This window comes from Procambarus clarkii, chromosome 85, assembly GCF_040958095.1.
Source record: "Procambarus clarkii isolate CNS0578487 chromosome 85, FALCON_Pclarkii_2.0, whole genome shotgun sequence".
In the NCBI taxonomy this organism is placed as follows: Eukaryota; Metazoa; Arthropoda; class Malacostraca; order Decapoda; family Cambaridae; genus Procambarus; species Procambarus clarkii.
Genome location: NC_091234.1, coordinates 22,575,731 through 22,592,593, shown reverse-complemented (window position 1 = coordinate 22,592,593; position 16,863 = coordinate 22,575,731). Strand labels below are relative to the sequence as shown.

Sequence of the window (16,863 nt, the reverse complement as noted above, 5' to 3'; positions counted from 1 at the left end):
AATTCGGACAATAAGGAGCAGGGCGGCGCTCCATTAAGTGACCGTGGGTTAAGCGGGTATGACCAACCCACAGCCGTGCCAAAGCAGTGTCCCACCGCCGGTTACGGTGGTAGGAGGAAGGCTACGGGGGGACACTAAGTTTGAGAGTACGCAGCTTGTTACCAACCACAGAGGACCAACAACCCTGCCAACGGGGAAGAATGAATAACAGGATAAAAGTCGGAATAAGGAATACCTTTATGGGAGATGGGACAAGAACGGATAGCTTCCTTAGCGGCAGCATCCGCACGCTCATTGAAACACCAATATGGCTGGGAACCCAGCACAACTCTACTGATTTAAATTTACTAGAAATAAGAAACAGCCAATGTTGAATCTCAATGACCACCGGATGGACAGGATTAAAGGACCCTAGAGCCATGAGGGCACTACGAGAATCAACTACAACCACAAAGGAGGAATGAGAATGAGAAAGCAAGAGACAAAGAGCATAGAGAATAGCATAAAGTTCTGCTGTAAAGACGCTAGCCTCCGAAGGGAGGCGACACATGTAAGTACGGTCAGGAAAAACAACAGAGTAGCCCACACCATCCGCAGACTTAGACCCATCAGGGAAGATGGAAATAGAGTGGGAGTGCGAAGTGCTCAAGGAAGAGGCTTTTCAGAATTGTAGGAGGGGTAAAGGCTTTAGTAATACAAGTCAAGGACGTACAAAACTTGGGAAGGGGGACTCTCCACGGAGGTAATGAAGGAACAATATGAGGAGAAACATTAGAAATATGAACAGAAAGAGAATCCTGTAAGCGAGATAACTGGACAGAAAGTGGGAGACAATGAAGAGGAACAGGAACCACAGGAGGAAAAGTCAATGCACGACAGAGGCGAGAGGAAGGATGTTGGAAGGACCGCGCAAGATAGCGAAGACAGTAGTGATCACGGCAGTCCTGAAGAGAGAGAAAGCCAGTGTCAACATACAAACTAAGGGCGGGAGTCGAACGAAAGGCACCAGAGCCGAGACGCAACCCAGTATGGTGCAAAGCATCAAGACGGCGAAGAGTAGAAGGAGAAGCAGAAGAGTATGCTGGGCAACCATAATCGAGTTTAGACAGGACAAGAGAGGAGTGCAAATAGAGGAGCGTGCACCTATCCGCTCCCCAAGAAGTATGGGACAAAACCTTAAGGAGGTTAAGGGCCTTAGAGCATTCAACTTGGAGGCAAGAGATATGGGCTGACCAAGACAAACGAGTGTCAAAGACTAACCCCAAAAGCTTCGCGGAATCCCTGTACACAATGAGATGACCATAAAGCAACAACAATGAAGTAAAGGTCCTTTCAGTAAGAATCTATCATTCACTGAAAGTTGCTGCAGTTAAAAATAAAAGAAAATACAAGTCCCTAGAAATAAACAAGCAACCTTTTTGACTAAGGAAAAGAAGGTAGTTATTCTACTGTATAAGTCTAAGTATTCACTTAGATAACTGTATCCAAGCATAGAGGTCCCCCCCCCCCCCTTCCCTTTCAGAAAAACATCTACTTTCGAAAAAGTTTAACATTGGCCAACAAAAATGATTCCAGAACTAAATTGCCTAATACCAGGAACAACTGAGAGCCATGACAAACACTGCAACCCTCTCCTACCCCCAAGTCTTATGCTATTTATGATCCAAAGTAATTTGAGATACTATACTGTACTTCCTACAGACGAGTCTAGTGAGAGGGTGATCTCCTGGCGATTAAATTGAAGCACGATACAGGTGTCAACGAACAACAGTCAGCCCACTTGTCAGCACAGTGGATAACTAATGACATCATAATCTGCAGTGTTGTATGCCTCCCTGTGGCCATTTAAATCAATAAAACACAGGGCTGTGGCAATGTTTACAGCATAAGGCAAGGTATAGAGGAATCCTGGAATGCCATGTAATGTGTAGTCCTTGAATGTGCTTTAGGCAACCAAATTGAATAACAACATTTCTGGTGTTCGGCTATATAATCCGAGTTTCTCATTCGGTATAATGTTTTAAACCTAAATAGGAATTCACTTTAAAGGTCAATTTATTTGGAAAGTGCTAACCAGATTCCAAATTACTGAGCTCTGAAAGTACTACAAGGCAAGTTTAACCGAATGAGTGTTTGCCTATCCATACCCCCATGAGGTATGTGACAACACTGAATAAAGAAAGGGTCTTTGAGCATTCACCGTGCAGGTATTTGACATGACCAATATAGCCAAGTGTTAAAGATCATTCTAAGCAGTTCTGCACAATCCATATACTATCAATTAATATAATTGTACAATGGTGCTTGGTGGATGATATTTCCTATTAAAACTCATTGGACAACTGTTTGTATTAGACATTTTAAACCTACAAATGGTAGCCCTAGATATCGCACTACAGTATTAATTACAAGATGAACAATGTAAAATCAATACCACAACAGCAAAGGATGACGGCTTTTCAACAACCGACAAACACACAGGTCTAACACCAGCCATCCCGAGAGAGGACGTCCCAAGCATGTACACCCCACAACTTTACATCGCCTTTGCTACCTCACGCGAGCACGCAACAGCATGAGGATGCCATACTCCCAAACCAACTCCATGCACTTTGAGGCTTTAACAACTCAACATTTAAAAAGTTGATTTAAACAATCAAACACCTGAATTTTTCCCTAATTAAATTTACTAGGGAAATGCACACCAAGCCATGAAACTTACAATGAAGATGAACAAACTACACACAACTGTCACCAAACTTCCACATACCACCCCCTTGTCACTCCTGCCCTCCCTCCTTAGGTGCTCTGATTGGCTGAGCACCTGAGCCACCACCACTCACCTCTTGTTGTGAGAGCCTAAAGCATGTTTGGTTGCACTTTAAAAGTTCCCGAGTGTACTCGCCTAATTGTGAGTACCGCCTGCCCGGTTCACCATTTTGTTTTTCAATCTACCTCAATTTACCCCTTTACAGTCAAATATTATGCAAAATTCTGTTTAAGACTTGTCCCTTCTTAACTTAAATAACTGCTTTGGCCATCTGCAATCTTTCTAGGTGGGTAACAATGACTCTTGAGGCCAGAAAGGACTTATCAGACGGCGATCATAACAATACGGTACACACACAAAATCACAACCTGATATACACCAAGCAGAAAATCCACTGGAGCTGTGAGGCGACGTAAACCCTTGCCCAAGGCACTGGCAGCTGCATACTCTACTACAGTATATTACTGACTTTGTAAAAGTCTTACAACCGGATTTCCCCATAAATCACAGCAAGTTTTGAGGCCACTCCTTGAGTCAACGTCTTACGTAAGCCCTACAAGCACTCAGGTGAAGGCTGAAGCAGTTCAACACCATACGCCCCAACTTCAAATACACAGTTGAGAGGCGGGACCAAAACGTGATTTTCTGTGTACCTGAAGTTGGGGCATACGGTCTTGCTTCACCCTTCACTTTACCCTTCACCGGCGTACTTCAGGGGTTTTATTTAATACTTGGACTGGCTTCAGTAGGGCCTCCAGACTTTCTGTGGCTTCACAAGTGTCACGTGAATCCCCTGCATAGCAGTGGAACTGCCTTTTCCCTTCACCTTCAATGCCTCTGCACTGGAAGTATACATCTACACCAGCCCAGAAGAGTCATCAGTCCTGCCACCTCTCCATACCCCCCAGGGCCTGGCACGGCCTGGTACGACTCAGAGGCAAGCCGGGCGCCACTGTTAACTGGCAGTTTGTCCCCACAAACAAGCAGTTAGCCGCCTTCAACTGACAGTGGTACAGCTCAACACAAAGGCACCGCCAGCCACAACGAGCAGTTTGCTAGTTGACCAGATGTCCACCTCGTGTTGACACTGGACGAGGCATCACCGCCGGACTATATAAAGAGCGCTGCCTCCCTGGAGAGGCAATCACTCCCTTAGTGCTCTAGGATCACCTTCGTGTCTCTAACCTGTCGTCCGCTTCCAGCCAACGTCGTGTGACTGATGCCATGGTGGTATGGTAGCTGTCTTCAGAACACCAGTATATCTTCATACTTTTATTCATTGCTTATAGTTTATTTTTTGCATTTAAGGTCATACTAACTTGTTCACCTTTGCATTACATGATAGTCAAGTATTGTCATGTGTTATTTTTGTTCATTACTATTTCAGTAAATTGTTTATTTATTTGATAATTTTCATTTGTTTCCACCTGCAACTTACACACTGCAAGGCCAATAGCAGCATTTCTTTCATTTATGTGAGGGAGAGCCATACCATCTTGGTTCAGTATAGCTGTGATACCATAACCCGTCACACAAGATATCCAGTTGTAAGACTTTTACCATCAGTGGTGGTAGAGTATGCAACTGGCAATGCCTTTGTTACAGGTTCGCTTCATCTCACAGCCCCAGTGGATTTTCTCACACATTTGAATACATGAAACAACTTTATTTGATACATTCCAAACCAAAGTACTGTACAGTACAGTAATTATCAAACCATCAAATGTGTGGGATAATCATAGTGCGCTAAATATCACCAACATCGCCAATACAAGAACAAAAACGCATACGGCGAACAATATCAAAGGTATTGAATTTACCAAGAATTTTATCGAGGGACAATTGACAGTGAGGGATGGTCGGGAAGCAAGACACGTAAGTCCTGGAAGTCAGGACATGTAGAGACAAAGGTTTGGACAATAAGAAGCAGGGCAGCGCTCCATTAAGTGCCCGTGAGTTAAACGTGTATGACCAATATACAACCCCGCCAGAGCCGTTTCCCACCACCGGTTACGGTGGTACGAGGAAGGCCACGAGAACACACTACTCTTAAGAGCACGCAGTTTGTTACCAGTAACAGAAGACCAACAACCCTGACAACGGGCAAGAATGGGGAAATGAATAACTGGGTAAAAGTCATAATAAGGAATACCTTTACGGGAGATGGGACAGGTACGGATAGCTTCCTTAGCGGCAGTGTCCGCACGCTCATTTAAGAACTTCAAATGATTCAAAAGGTGACACCCCTAGGGTCAACACTTGCAGCAGAGGAGCTCCAGCATATTTCAACAATCCTAAGTATTGTAGTACAGGTTGATGGTAGTGAGTGGTGTCCCAGAGAACATAAAGGTATAGTGCTCTTGAAAAATAGGTGAGATAACAGGAAAGTGCTAAGGGAAGTGAAAAATCGGATGAGAAAAAGTTGCCCTAGTGTTTACAGTGCAGAGAAGAACATTCCAGATGGCCACTGGCAAGGGGAAAAACAAAACAGAGCTTGATTTTGAGGGATTCAATGAAGAAAGCATTGATATTAGTAGTCTACATAACAAGTTGGTAAATTTAGATACTATAGTGAACTCTCATGTAGAAATAATTAGTAAATTGAAAGAAAGTAATGACCATTTGAATAGCAAAGTTTTATGTCTTGAGGGTTTAGTGAAAGACTTGCGCAAGGATAAGAATCAATTGGAAACAAATTGCAAAGCCATGGAAGAAGAAAATAAACTCTTAAAAATAGCTTTGGAAGAAGTTAAAGTAAATTTAAACATAAATGACTACAATAGGTTAGGCAAGGAAATTCAACAGGAGAAACAGCTTTTGTCAGCACAGATGGAGGAAGTTACACAGGGAATAGAACAGTGCAAGAAAGATATGCAACTCACTTATGCACAAGTGGCCAAGGAGAAGGAAAAAATAGAAGAAGCAGTAAAGGAAGTCAAACACTGCAGCAACCAAGATAAAACAAACATTAGGCTAGAAGTGAGGAAAGAATTGGCATCTAACCCGAAGTTGGTGCAAAACACAGTTGATCGGAGTAAGTCCCTGATCATTTTTGGCTGCAAAGAAAAGGCGATAACATCTAGGTCAGAAAGAGCTGTAGAAGAAGCTAAAGTAGTAGATAAAATTGTTGGCCTCGTGGAAGGTCTTACAAACAGAGAGAATGTGTGCGACTACAGGAGAATAGGCAGGTACGTAAAAGGGAAAGATCGACCTTTGAGGATCACCCTAAACGGTGCCAAACAGATGGAAGAAGTACTAAGGAATGCTAGAAAATTGCAAAGGGATGAGGATGGGAAAGGGTGGTCATTAAGACGAGATCTTTCAAAAGTAGATAGAGAGAAGCTGAAACTGAACCTCGCCGAGGCAAAACATTTAAATGAGAGCAGGAATGAAGAAGAAATCAATTCTTTTTTCTACAAAGTGATAGGGGTAGGCAAACCAGTAAAGTGGTACATAAAGGCAAACCAACAAAATCAATAGAGAGAGGGGGAGTGAAGAATAAGGAGAGGGGGAACAAGTTCCTGAAGATTGCATACACCAACATAGATGGAGTGAGATCGAAGATACTGGAGTTAAGTGATGTAATACAGCTGCAGACACCAGACATTGTTGCACTCACGGAGACAAAACTTGAAGATGTAATTTTAAATGAGGTCATATTCCCAAGGGGCTACTCAATTTGGAGACGGGACAGAAAAATTAGGAAAGGCGGTGGCGTTGCTGTGCTGGTAAAAGAACACCTAAAGGTGAAGGAAATAATGACTGCCAATCCACAAGAAGTTGACATAATAGCACTAGAGATATGCTATGAGGATGATAAACTAATGATGATAAATGCATATAGTCCACCGCCAAGCAGCACATGGTCAAAGGAGGAGCTAGATAGTAAACGTGAAGGTCTTATAACAATAATGAGAGAGATTATAGCGAGAGCGGATAACGATAGATCACGACTGTTGATAGTCGGTGACTTCAACTTGAAATCCATAGACTGGGAAGCATATGAAGCTAAAACAGAAGATTTTTGGACCTGTAAATTTGTAGACCTCATCCTGGAAACATTCTTGTATCAACATGTTAAACAAGCTACGAGGATGAGGGAAGGGGACGTTCCCTCCATGCTAGATTTGATATTTACCAGGAAGGAGGAAGAGATATTTGACATTCAGTACCTTCCTCCCTTGGGTAAAAGTGACCATGTCTTTTTGGGAATAAAGTATGCAATGCGTTATAAGCTGGAAGAAAATAAGGAGGTTGAAGCAGTTGAAAAACCAGACTTCAGGAGAGGACATTATGGTGACCTTAGAAATTTTTTTAGTGAGTATAATTGGACAGACTTGATGCTAGGCAAGGAAGTGAATGAGATGTATGGCAAGTTTTGTGAAATATATGATAAAGGCACAAAAAAATTTATTATAAAACAGAGATGCAGAACTAGGAAACAGGATTGGTTCAATAGAAATTGCGAGAGGGCTAGAGACCGAAAGACACAAAAATGGAATCAATACAGGAAGAGGCCGAACCCCCAAACATACCAGCGATACAAAGATGCGAGAAACAACTACACGGCAGTGAGGAGAGAGGCAGAAAGAAATTTTGAAAAAGGGATTGCGGACAAATGTAAAACAGAACCAGGTCTATTCTATAAATTCATAAACAACAAATTGCAGGTAAAGGATAATATTCAGAGGTTGAAAATGGGAAATAGATTCACGGAAGATGAAAAGGAAATGTGTGAAACACTAAACGAAAAGTTCCAAAGTGTGTTTGTACAAAATGAAATCTTTAGGGAACCAGATACAATAAGAATTCCAGAGAACAACATAGAACACATAGAGGTGTCTAGAGACGAAGTGGAAAAAATGCTCAAGGAGCTCGGTAAGAACAAAGCAGCTGGCCCAGATGGCGTTTCACCATGGGTTCTGAGAGAATGTGCATCTGAGCTCAGCATTCCACTTCACCTGATCTTTCAGGCATCCCTGTGTACAGGAATCGTAGCAGACGGGTGGAAACAGGCTAACATAGTTCCAATCTACAAAAGTGGCAGCAGGGAAGACCCCCTCAATTATAGACCTGTATCATTGACAAGTGTAATAGTGAAAGTATTGGAAAAACTAATCAAAACTAAATGGGTAGAACACCTAGAGAGAAATGATATAATATCAGACAGACAGTATGGTTTTCGATCTGGAAGATCCTGTGTATCGAATTTACTCAGTTTCTATGATCGAGCCACAGAGATATTACAGGAAAGAGATGGTTGGGTTGACTGCATCTATCTGGACCTAAAAAAGGCTTTCGACAGAGTTCCACATAAGAGGTTGTTCTGGAAACTGGAAAATATTGGAGGGGTGACAGGTAAGCTTCTATCATGGATGAAAAAGTTTCTGACTGATAGAAAAATGAGGGCAGTAATCAGAGGCAATGTATCAGAATGGAGAAATGTCACAAGTGGAGTACCACAGGGTTCAGTTCTTGCACCAGTGATGTTTATTGTGTACATAAATGATCTACCAGTTGGTATACAGAATTATATGAACATGTTTGCTGATGATGCTAAGATAATAGGAAGGATAAGAAATTTAGATGACTGTCATGCCCTTCAAAAAGACCTGGACAAAATAAGTATATGGAGCACCACTTGGCAAATGGAATTTAATGTTAATAAATGTCATGTTATGGAATGTGGAATAGGAGAACATAGACCCCACACAACCTATATATTATGTGAGAAATCTTTAAAGAATTCTGATAAAGAAAGAGATCTAGGAGTGGTCCTAGATAGAAAACTATCACCTGAGGACCACATAAAGAATATTGTGCAAGGAGCCTATGCAATGCTTTCTAACTTCAGAATTGCATTTAAATACATGGATGGCGATATACTAAAGAAATTGTTCATGACTTTTGTTAGGCCAAAGCTAGAATATGCAGCTGTTGTGTGGTGCCCATATCTTAAGAAGCACATCAACAAACTGGAAAAGGTGCAAAGACATGCTACTAAGTGGCTCCCAGAACTGAAGGGCAAAAGCTACAAGGAGAGGTTAGAAGCATTAAATATGCCAAAACTAGAAGACAGAAGAAAAAGAGGTGATATGATCACTACGTACAAAATAGTAACAATAATTGATAAAATCGACAGGGAAGACTTCCTGAGACCTGGAACTTCAAGAACAAGAGGTCATAGATTTAAACTAGCTAAACACAGATGCCGAAGAAATATAAGAAAATTCACCTTCGCAAATAGAGTGGTAGACGGTTGGAACAAGTTAAGTGAGAAGGTGGTGGAGGCCAAGACCGTCAGTAGTTTCAAAGCGTTATATGACAAAGAGTGCTGGGAAGACGGGACACCACGAGCGTAGCTCTCATCCTGTAACTACACTTAGGTAATTACACTTAGGTAATTACACACCAATATGGGTGGGAATCCAGCGAAACTCCACTGTCTTAAATCTACTGGAGATAAGAAACAGCCAATGTTGAATTTCAACTACCAAAGGATGGACTGGATTAAAGGATTCTAGAGCCATGAGGGCACTGCAAGTGTCAACTACAAACACAGAGGAGGATTGACAGCGAGAAAAGAGTTGATGAAGAGCATAGAGAATAGCATAAAGTTCTGCCATGAAGATGCTAGTCTCTGGAGGCAGGAGACACAAAGGTGCAGTCAGGAAAAACAACAGAGTAGCCTACACCGTCTGCAGACTTAAGACCCATTGGTGAAGACGGAAATAGAGTGGAAGTGTGAAGAAAAGTGTTCAAGGAAAAGGTGATTTAGAACTGTAGGAGGGGTAAAAGTTTTAGTCATGTGGGTCAAGGCTTACAGAATTAAGGAACGGGGACCCCTCCATAGGGGCAAAGACGGAATGACACGAGGGGAAATATTGGTAACACAAACTGAAAGAGCATTTTGTAAGAGCATTTTGTAAGAGAGACAACCGTACAGAAAGAGATAGGTGGTGAAGGGGAACAGGAACCACAGGATGGGTAAAGGTCAAGGCATGACATAAGCAAGAGTGAGGGTGCTGTAAGGACTGTGCAAGGTGGAGAAGACAGTAGTGATCATGGCGATCCTGTAGAAACAGGACGCCAGTTTCAACATACAGGCTTAGGGTAGGTGTCGAAGGAAAGGTACCAGAGCTGAGCCGTAACCCAGTATGATGCAGTGTGTCCAGATGGTGAAGGGTAGAAGGAGAAGTAGACGAGTAAACAGGGCCATAATCGAGTTTAGACAGAACGAGAGAGGAATGTAAAGAGAGGAGCAGTGTCGATTAGCTCCCCAAGAAGTATGGGACATGACCTAAAGTTAGTTAAGGGCCTTAGAGCATTCAACTCGGACGTAAAAAATATGGGGCGACAAAGACAAACGAGTGTCAAAGATTAGCCCTAAAAGCTTTAGCAGATTCTTTGTACAAAAGGGGATGACCCCTGTTACCTAACAGTAAATAGGTATCTGGGAGTTAGCTGTTACAGGCTGCTTCCTAGGGGGGTGCGTGTGTGGGAGAAAAAAAAATTTAGTTAACCACTGAACTGCTCTGTCTCCAAATAACACCCTGGTGCACAAGAAATAAATTCTTTCCAAAAAAAATTTTTCTCTTCTTATATTGTTAAAATGCAGAGTCTGATCACGGGGAAACTAAACAAAAAATATTGTATGTGACTTACTTTAGCTGCGATGGAGCTGGGAAGTTGAGCAAATTATGGGCGCTGAGCGTTGGAGCGATGGGGGTCTGTCGGCCCCGCCACCCCGTGCGACGGCAGTTGCTGCGAATAAAATGTTGCGCAATTATTTTGAACTTTCTCATTCATTTCTTTTTTTTTTTTGCTGTAATATTATTTAAAAGTGTGTAATTTGTGGAATTTATATAATTCAAAGTATAGAACATTGCTATGCTCAAAATTATGGGCCTCATATATGCAACATATTCTACAATCAAACAGTGCTTTTGCTGTTATTACACTATATACACACATTGTATATACCCATCTACGTATGTATTCACCATAACGATCCACTATGTTGGTATGGTGAGCCCAAAAAACATGAGTGAGCTGCCACACCCTGCCAGTCCTCCCTCCCTCCTCCAACACATTACTCGCCAACATTCCTCCTCCCAAAATACTGTTATTGTGTTTATTACACTATTTACACACGTTATGTATAAGTATGTACATGTTTTATTCATGTACATACGTACATACTTGCCATCTCCTCACCTCTCTCTCTTGCCTACTTAATGCTCTTGCTTCCCTCATCTCATCACAATCGACTTTATAATGGTCCAGGACGGATCGAAATGTCGTCGTCTATTCAATTTCCAGTGTGTGGTTTGGTCAACAATGAAATCTTCATGCAAGATCTTATAAAGAAAACCCCTAGAACGAGTTTTGCAGATACGAAAGAGTTTAAGGTGAGTAGGGGATGGTTTGAGAAATTTTGAAAAAAGACGTGGTATTCATAGTGTTGTGAGGCATGGTGAGGGTGCCAGCTCAGACAAAGTAGGGGCTGAAAGATTTGTTCGTGATTTTAAAGATTTTGTAGATACTGTATTGATGGATATATTCCACAACAAGTGTTTAACTGTGAGGAGACATGGCTATTCTGGAAAAAATTGCCGAAGAGGACATACATTACCCAAGAGGAGATGTCACTGCCCGGACACAAGCTAACTTGGGCTAACTTGTGTCAGGATAGGCTAACTCTTGTGCTGTGTGGCGATTTGAAAATTAAACCCTTGCTCGTGTATCATTCCGAAAATCCAAGAGTTTTAAAAAATATATAACGTACAGAAAAACTGTGATGTAGAGGGGTTTGCTCTGCCATCAAAAAATATCAGCAAGAGAAAAGTTTGACACTAAAGGGCCTGCTTCTCGACAATGCTCCTGCTCATCCTCCAGACTTGGAGGGTGCATTGTTATCTTGAGATGATTTCGGGGCTTTAATGTCCCCGCGGCCCGGTCCTCGACCAGGCCTCCACCCCCAGGAAGCAGCCCGTGACAGCTGACTAACTCCCAGGTACCTATTTACTGCTAGGTAACAGGGGCATTCAGGGTGAAAGAAACTTTGCCCATTTGTTTCTGCCTCCTGCGGGAATCGAACCCGCCCCACAGAATTACTAGTCCTGCGCGCTATCCACCAGGCTACGAGGCCCCTTGTTGGGGCCACTTTTTTTTTTTAGGGATATTCCTGCATGGGCCCTAAGTTTCTGGCTAATGAACCAATGACATGAAGGAGGAGTTTTCAACCTACCTTGTGTTAGGTGTGCAGGGGTCAATAGGCTGAACATAATGTCAGGAGCAAAGGGGGGGCGTTTGCCTCTTCAAACACAATTGTGACCATCTTCATCTCTTCGAACTATCCTAAATGCTCTCTTCACCTGTCTGACCAAATTGGGTGTCCAGACCACCTTTGAATCTGAAATTGTAAAATTAATAGTGATTTCAGAATATTCAGTCCATTTATACTAACAAAATTATATACAGTATACTGTAATTGAAATTTTACAGAATGATAAAGGCAATTTAGTAACTTTGTTAAAATGCACATGGGGGAAATACATGAAAATAGGTTAATATGGTTTAAAAGGTTGATAGGAAATGTTTATTACTTTTATGATTTAAAAGATGTATAGCCCTGATACTCCATCCTGGGTGCATTCCACCAGGTAATGACCACAGCAAAAGTTTTCCACGAGGCTCTATTGTCACACAAACTTTTCACATTTTCAAACTTGATTCATCTTTTTCCCCCTCGTTCCAGGGGTTTTCTTTAAAAGGTCTTCATGCAAATGCCTTGGTTTCTCACAAATGATGGCCTCTGAAATGCTATCACCTGCTAACTCTTTGTTGTGTATCCAAATTAATAAAAACTTTTCAACATCCTCAAGTGTTTGTGTTCTTTGTTTCGGGATTGTTGATATGCCTTTTGCCACTTTAACGCTCATAATGTCCTTTTTCTTAGCAAGTATAGTGCATATTGTTGACATAGATTTGTTGTACTACCTAGCTAGTTCAACAACCTGTGCACCGTTTTGACGTTTATGAATGCTCTCTTGTTTTTCCTCTATGGTCATTCTCACATGTGTTTTCTTGGCTTGAACCTTACCACTGGCTTTCTTGGGACTCATGGCAAGATATATAATAACAAATTTTATGTTCAAATAGCCAAAAATCCCAAAACAAATGTAATGCTTTATAAAGAATTCAGGCGCGATAGTTACTAGGCAGGAGACACTGGTAAACTGAGGTGCGATCACCATGCCACCACGCGCTAGGTCAGCCCATACGCATATCAACAAACTCATTTCCCGAGGCAAAGTTTGTAACCCGATTCAAATTTTTCGAAGAAATTAGGCTTGTAACCCGAAAAGTTCATAAATATTCATTCGTAAGCCGAGGTGACACTATATATAAGTAAAAAATTTAAATTTTGTAGATACACTGTGCTGTATTGATGGATACATTCCACAACAAGTGTTTAATTGTGAGGAGACATAGCTATTCTGGAAAAAATTGCCGAAGAGGACATACATTACCCAAGAGGAGACGTCACTGCCCGGACACAAGCTAACTTGGGCTAACTTGTGTCAGGACAGGCTAACTCTTGTGCTGTGTGGCGATTTGAAAATTAAACCCTTGCTCGTGTATCATTCCGAAAATCCAAGAGTTTTAAAAAATATATAACGTGCAGAAAAACTGTGATGTGGAGTGGTTTGCCCTGCCATCAAAAAGTATCTGCAAGAGAAAAGTTTGACACTCAAGGTCCTGCTTCTCGACAATGCTCCTGCTCATCCTCCAGACTTGGAGGATGCATTGTTGGGGCCACTTTTTTTTTTTTTTAGGGATATTCCTACATGAGCCCTGAGTTTCTGGCCAATGTACCAATGACATAAAGGAGGAGTTTTCAACCTACCTTGTGTTAGGTGTGCAGAGGTCAATGGTTGAACATAATGTCAGGAGCAAAGGGGGGCGTTTGCCTCTTCGACCACAATTGCGACCATCTTCATCTCTTCGAACTATCCTAAATGCTCTCTTCACCTGTCTGACCAAATTGGGTGTCCAGACCACCTTTGAATCTGAAATTGTAAAATTAATAGCAATTTCAGAATATTCAGTCCATTTATACTAACAAAATTATACATACAGTACTGTAATTGAAATTTTACAAAATGATAAAGGCAATTTAGTAACTTTGTTAAAATGCACATGGGGGAAATACATGAAAATAGGTTAATATGGTTTGTAAGGTTGATGGGAAATGTTTATTACTTTTATGATTTAAAAGATGTATAGCCCTAATACTCCATCCTGGGTGCATTCCACCAGGTAATGACCACAGCAAAAGTTTTACACGAGGCTCTATTGTCACACAAACTTTTCACATTTTCAAACTTGATTCATATTTCCCCCCCCCCCCTCGTTCCAGGGGTTTTCTTTAAAAGGTCTTCATGCAAATGCCTTGGTTTCTCTCAAATGATGGCCTCTGAAATGCTATCACCTGCTAACTCCTTGTTGTGTATCCAAATTAATAAAAACTTTTTAACATCAAGTGTTTGTGTTCTTTGTTTCGGGATTGTTGATATGCCTTTTGCCACTTTAATGCTCATAATGTCCTTTTTCTTAGCAAGTATAGTGCATATTGTTGACATAGATTTGTTGTACTGCCTAGCTAGTTCAACAACCTGTGCACCGTTTTGACGTTTATGAATGCTCTCTTGTTTTTCCTCTATGGTCATTCTCACATGTGTTTTCTTGGCTTGAACCTTACCACTGGCTTTCTTGGGACTCATGGCAAGATATATAATAACAAATTTTATGTTCAAATAGCCAAAAATCCCAAAACAAATGTAATGCTTTACAAAGAATTCAGGCGCGATACTTACTAGGCAGGAGACACTGGTAAACTGAGGTGCGATCACCATGCCACCACGCGCTAGGTCAGCCCATACGTATACTGTATCAACAAACTCCTTTCCCGAGGCAAAGTTTATAACCCGATTCAAATTTTTCGAAGAAATTAGGCTCGTAACCCGAAAAGTTCATAAATATTCATTCGTAAGCCGAGGTGTCACTATATATAACTAAACATATATAATACATATACATATATATACACTATACATATAATATACATATACATATAATACATATAATACACTATACATATATAAAACGCTAAACTATAATGCCAATCCTGATCTCAAAAGCTTCATAGAAGGATGTAACAGAACCCATGAGCACCACACCAGAAATAAATACAGTTTTGATATTCCTAGAGTACGACTTAATCAAACTAGAAATGCTCTACAAATCAAGGGGCCCAGAATGTGGAATGACCTTCCCAACCATGTTAAAGACTGTACCTCTCTCAACCAGTTTAAGTTAAAAACGAAGCTATACCTAATAAATTCCCTGTAACCTACCTTACCCTTCTATTGTCAACCAATGTCTGTTTTTTTTTTTAAAGAGCGCTGTTTGTCGACATAATTGTATTTGTGCTTCTTTTTTATCTATGTTTTCATTTCTTGTTTTCATTCTACTCATTATGCTCAATTAGTATTAAGCTTGTCATTTAAGTTTATCATGCCCGAAACGCTTTGCGTAATAGTGGCTTTAGGCATTGTATGTACTAGCTCTACCTATAAGTCAACCAATCTTTGTAAAAATTTATTGTATGTATGTACCTTACCTAAATAAACATTTTATTTTATTTTTTTTTTTTTATTTTTTTTTTTAAATTAAACTCAGGATTACTTTCAACCCCCACCCCTTTTGCTCTACTCCATCGCCACCTACCTTCACCCCCCTCTATGATGTACTCTTCCATAGACACCTACGTTTGCCCCCCTCCTCCCCTCTACTCCTCCATCGTCACCTACCTTCACACCCCCCTCCCTTCTCCTCCTCCATCGTCACCTTCCTTTCACCCTCCTCTATGATGTACTCTTCCATAGACACCTACGTTCACTGCATATAATGCTCCCCTCTACTCCTCCATCGTCACCAACTTTCACCCCCCCCTCCGCTCTACTCCTCCAGGGTCGCAGACAATTTCACGAGCGTGAGAACTACGAGTTCTCTAACTACTCTCACACTCCTACTCTCTCACCAGTGAGGGGGAGGGAAGGAGGGAGGAAATGAAGGAAGAAAGGTGGGGGAGAGAGAATAGGCAGGGGGGAGGAGGGCCTAGATACATTTCTTCCATATAGATAGGTAGACTGAGGGAGAGCTGCTTGCCAAGAGCCCTATCAGACAGGCTTCCTATTCCTCAACCCTCCCTAATATGCCACATCCTGGTCAGGACAACTTGCTCGATTGTTATTCTTGGTGTGACTCGAGAACTGACCTCGAGGCGGGGCATGTTCATGGATTATCTCCCTGGGGCACGCACCTCCCTGCCCCAGCTCTCTCTCTCTCTCACATAATCTATCAAGGGTCTAAACATGAGGTCATTGTGCCTACCAGAAGTGTATATGTCCAAGGCTGGCCACCTGTCTGGACCATTCAAATGTATAAACATGTAATTAGTCTATTAAAATTATATATAGTGCTACAATTATAAATTAATTTGTTGATGGTCATTCGTTTATCAGTATTTTAATATGAGGTATATATACGCATGTATGTATACGTTGACGTACACATATATGAATATGTGTATGGAATGATTATGATTATGTGTAATCATATATGATTATATCTAATGGAATGCATTAGTAAGTGATGTGGTGGAGGCTGACTCCATACACAGGTTCAAGTGTAGATATGATAGAGCCCAATAGGCTCAGAAACCTGTACACCTGTTGATTGACGGTTGAGAGGTGGAACTAAAGAGCCAGAGCTCAACCCCAGCAAGCACAATTAGGTGAGTATATGAACGAATGCACATGTACACTTTCAAATGAATTAAGATACCTTGAGATACACAATGACTTAGTTTAAATAGTTTAAACACATTATGGTACTGATTTTGACATGCTGATGTCTGGAAGGGAGAGGGGGTGTGGGGGGTTATTGTCTGAGGTGGAGGACCAGAGGAGGGGGTCAGTGGAAGGATGGTGGCTGGAGGGATGCCATTGTTCTAATGGTTATGA

At 41.4% G+C, this 16,863-nt stretch overlaps 1 protein-coding gene across 4 annotated transcripts in view; it reads right to left on the bottom strand.

Annotated features, from left to right (window-relative positions):
* LOC138358683 (uncharacterized) overlaps nt 1–16,863 on the bottom strand; it is a 274,115-nt gene that overhangs the window by 1,445 nt on the left and 255,807 nt on the right. For 2 of the 4 annotated variants that reach the window (XM_069316834.1, XM_069316833.1), the window contains 2 exons: nt 13,683–13,845; nt 10,436–10,534 (listed from right to left, as the gene is read on the bottom strand). In XM_069316834.1, the coding sequence (XP_069172935.1) occupies nt 10,436–10,534; nt 13,683–13,845 (262 nt within the window). Of the gene's footprint in view, nt 1–10,435; nt 10,535–12,020; nt 12,186–12,990; nt 13,010–13,682; nt 13,846–16,863 lie in introns of those variants that run through there. The other 2 variants (XR_011225544.1, XR_011225547.1) reach the window with 2 other exon arrangements.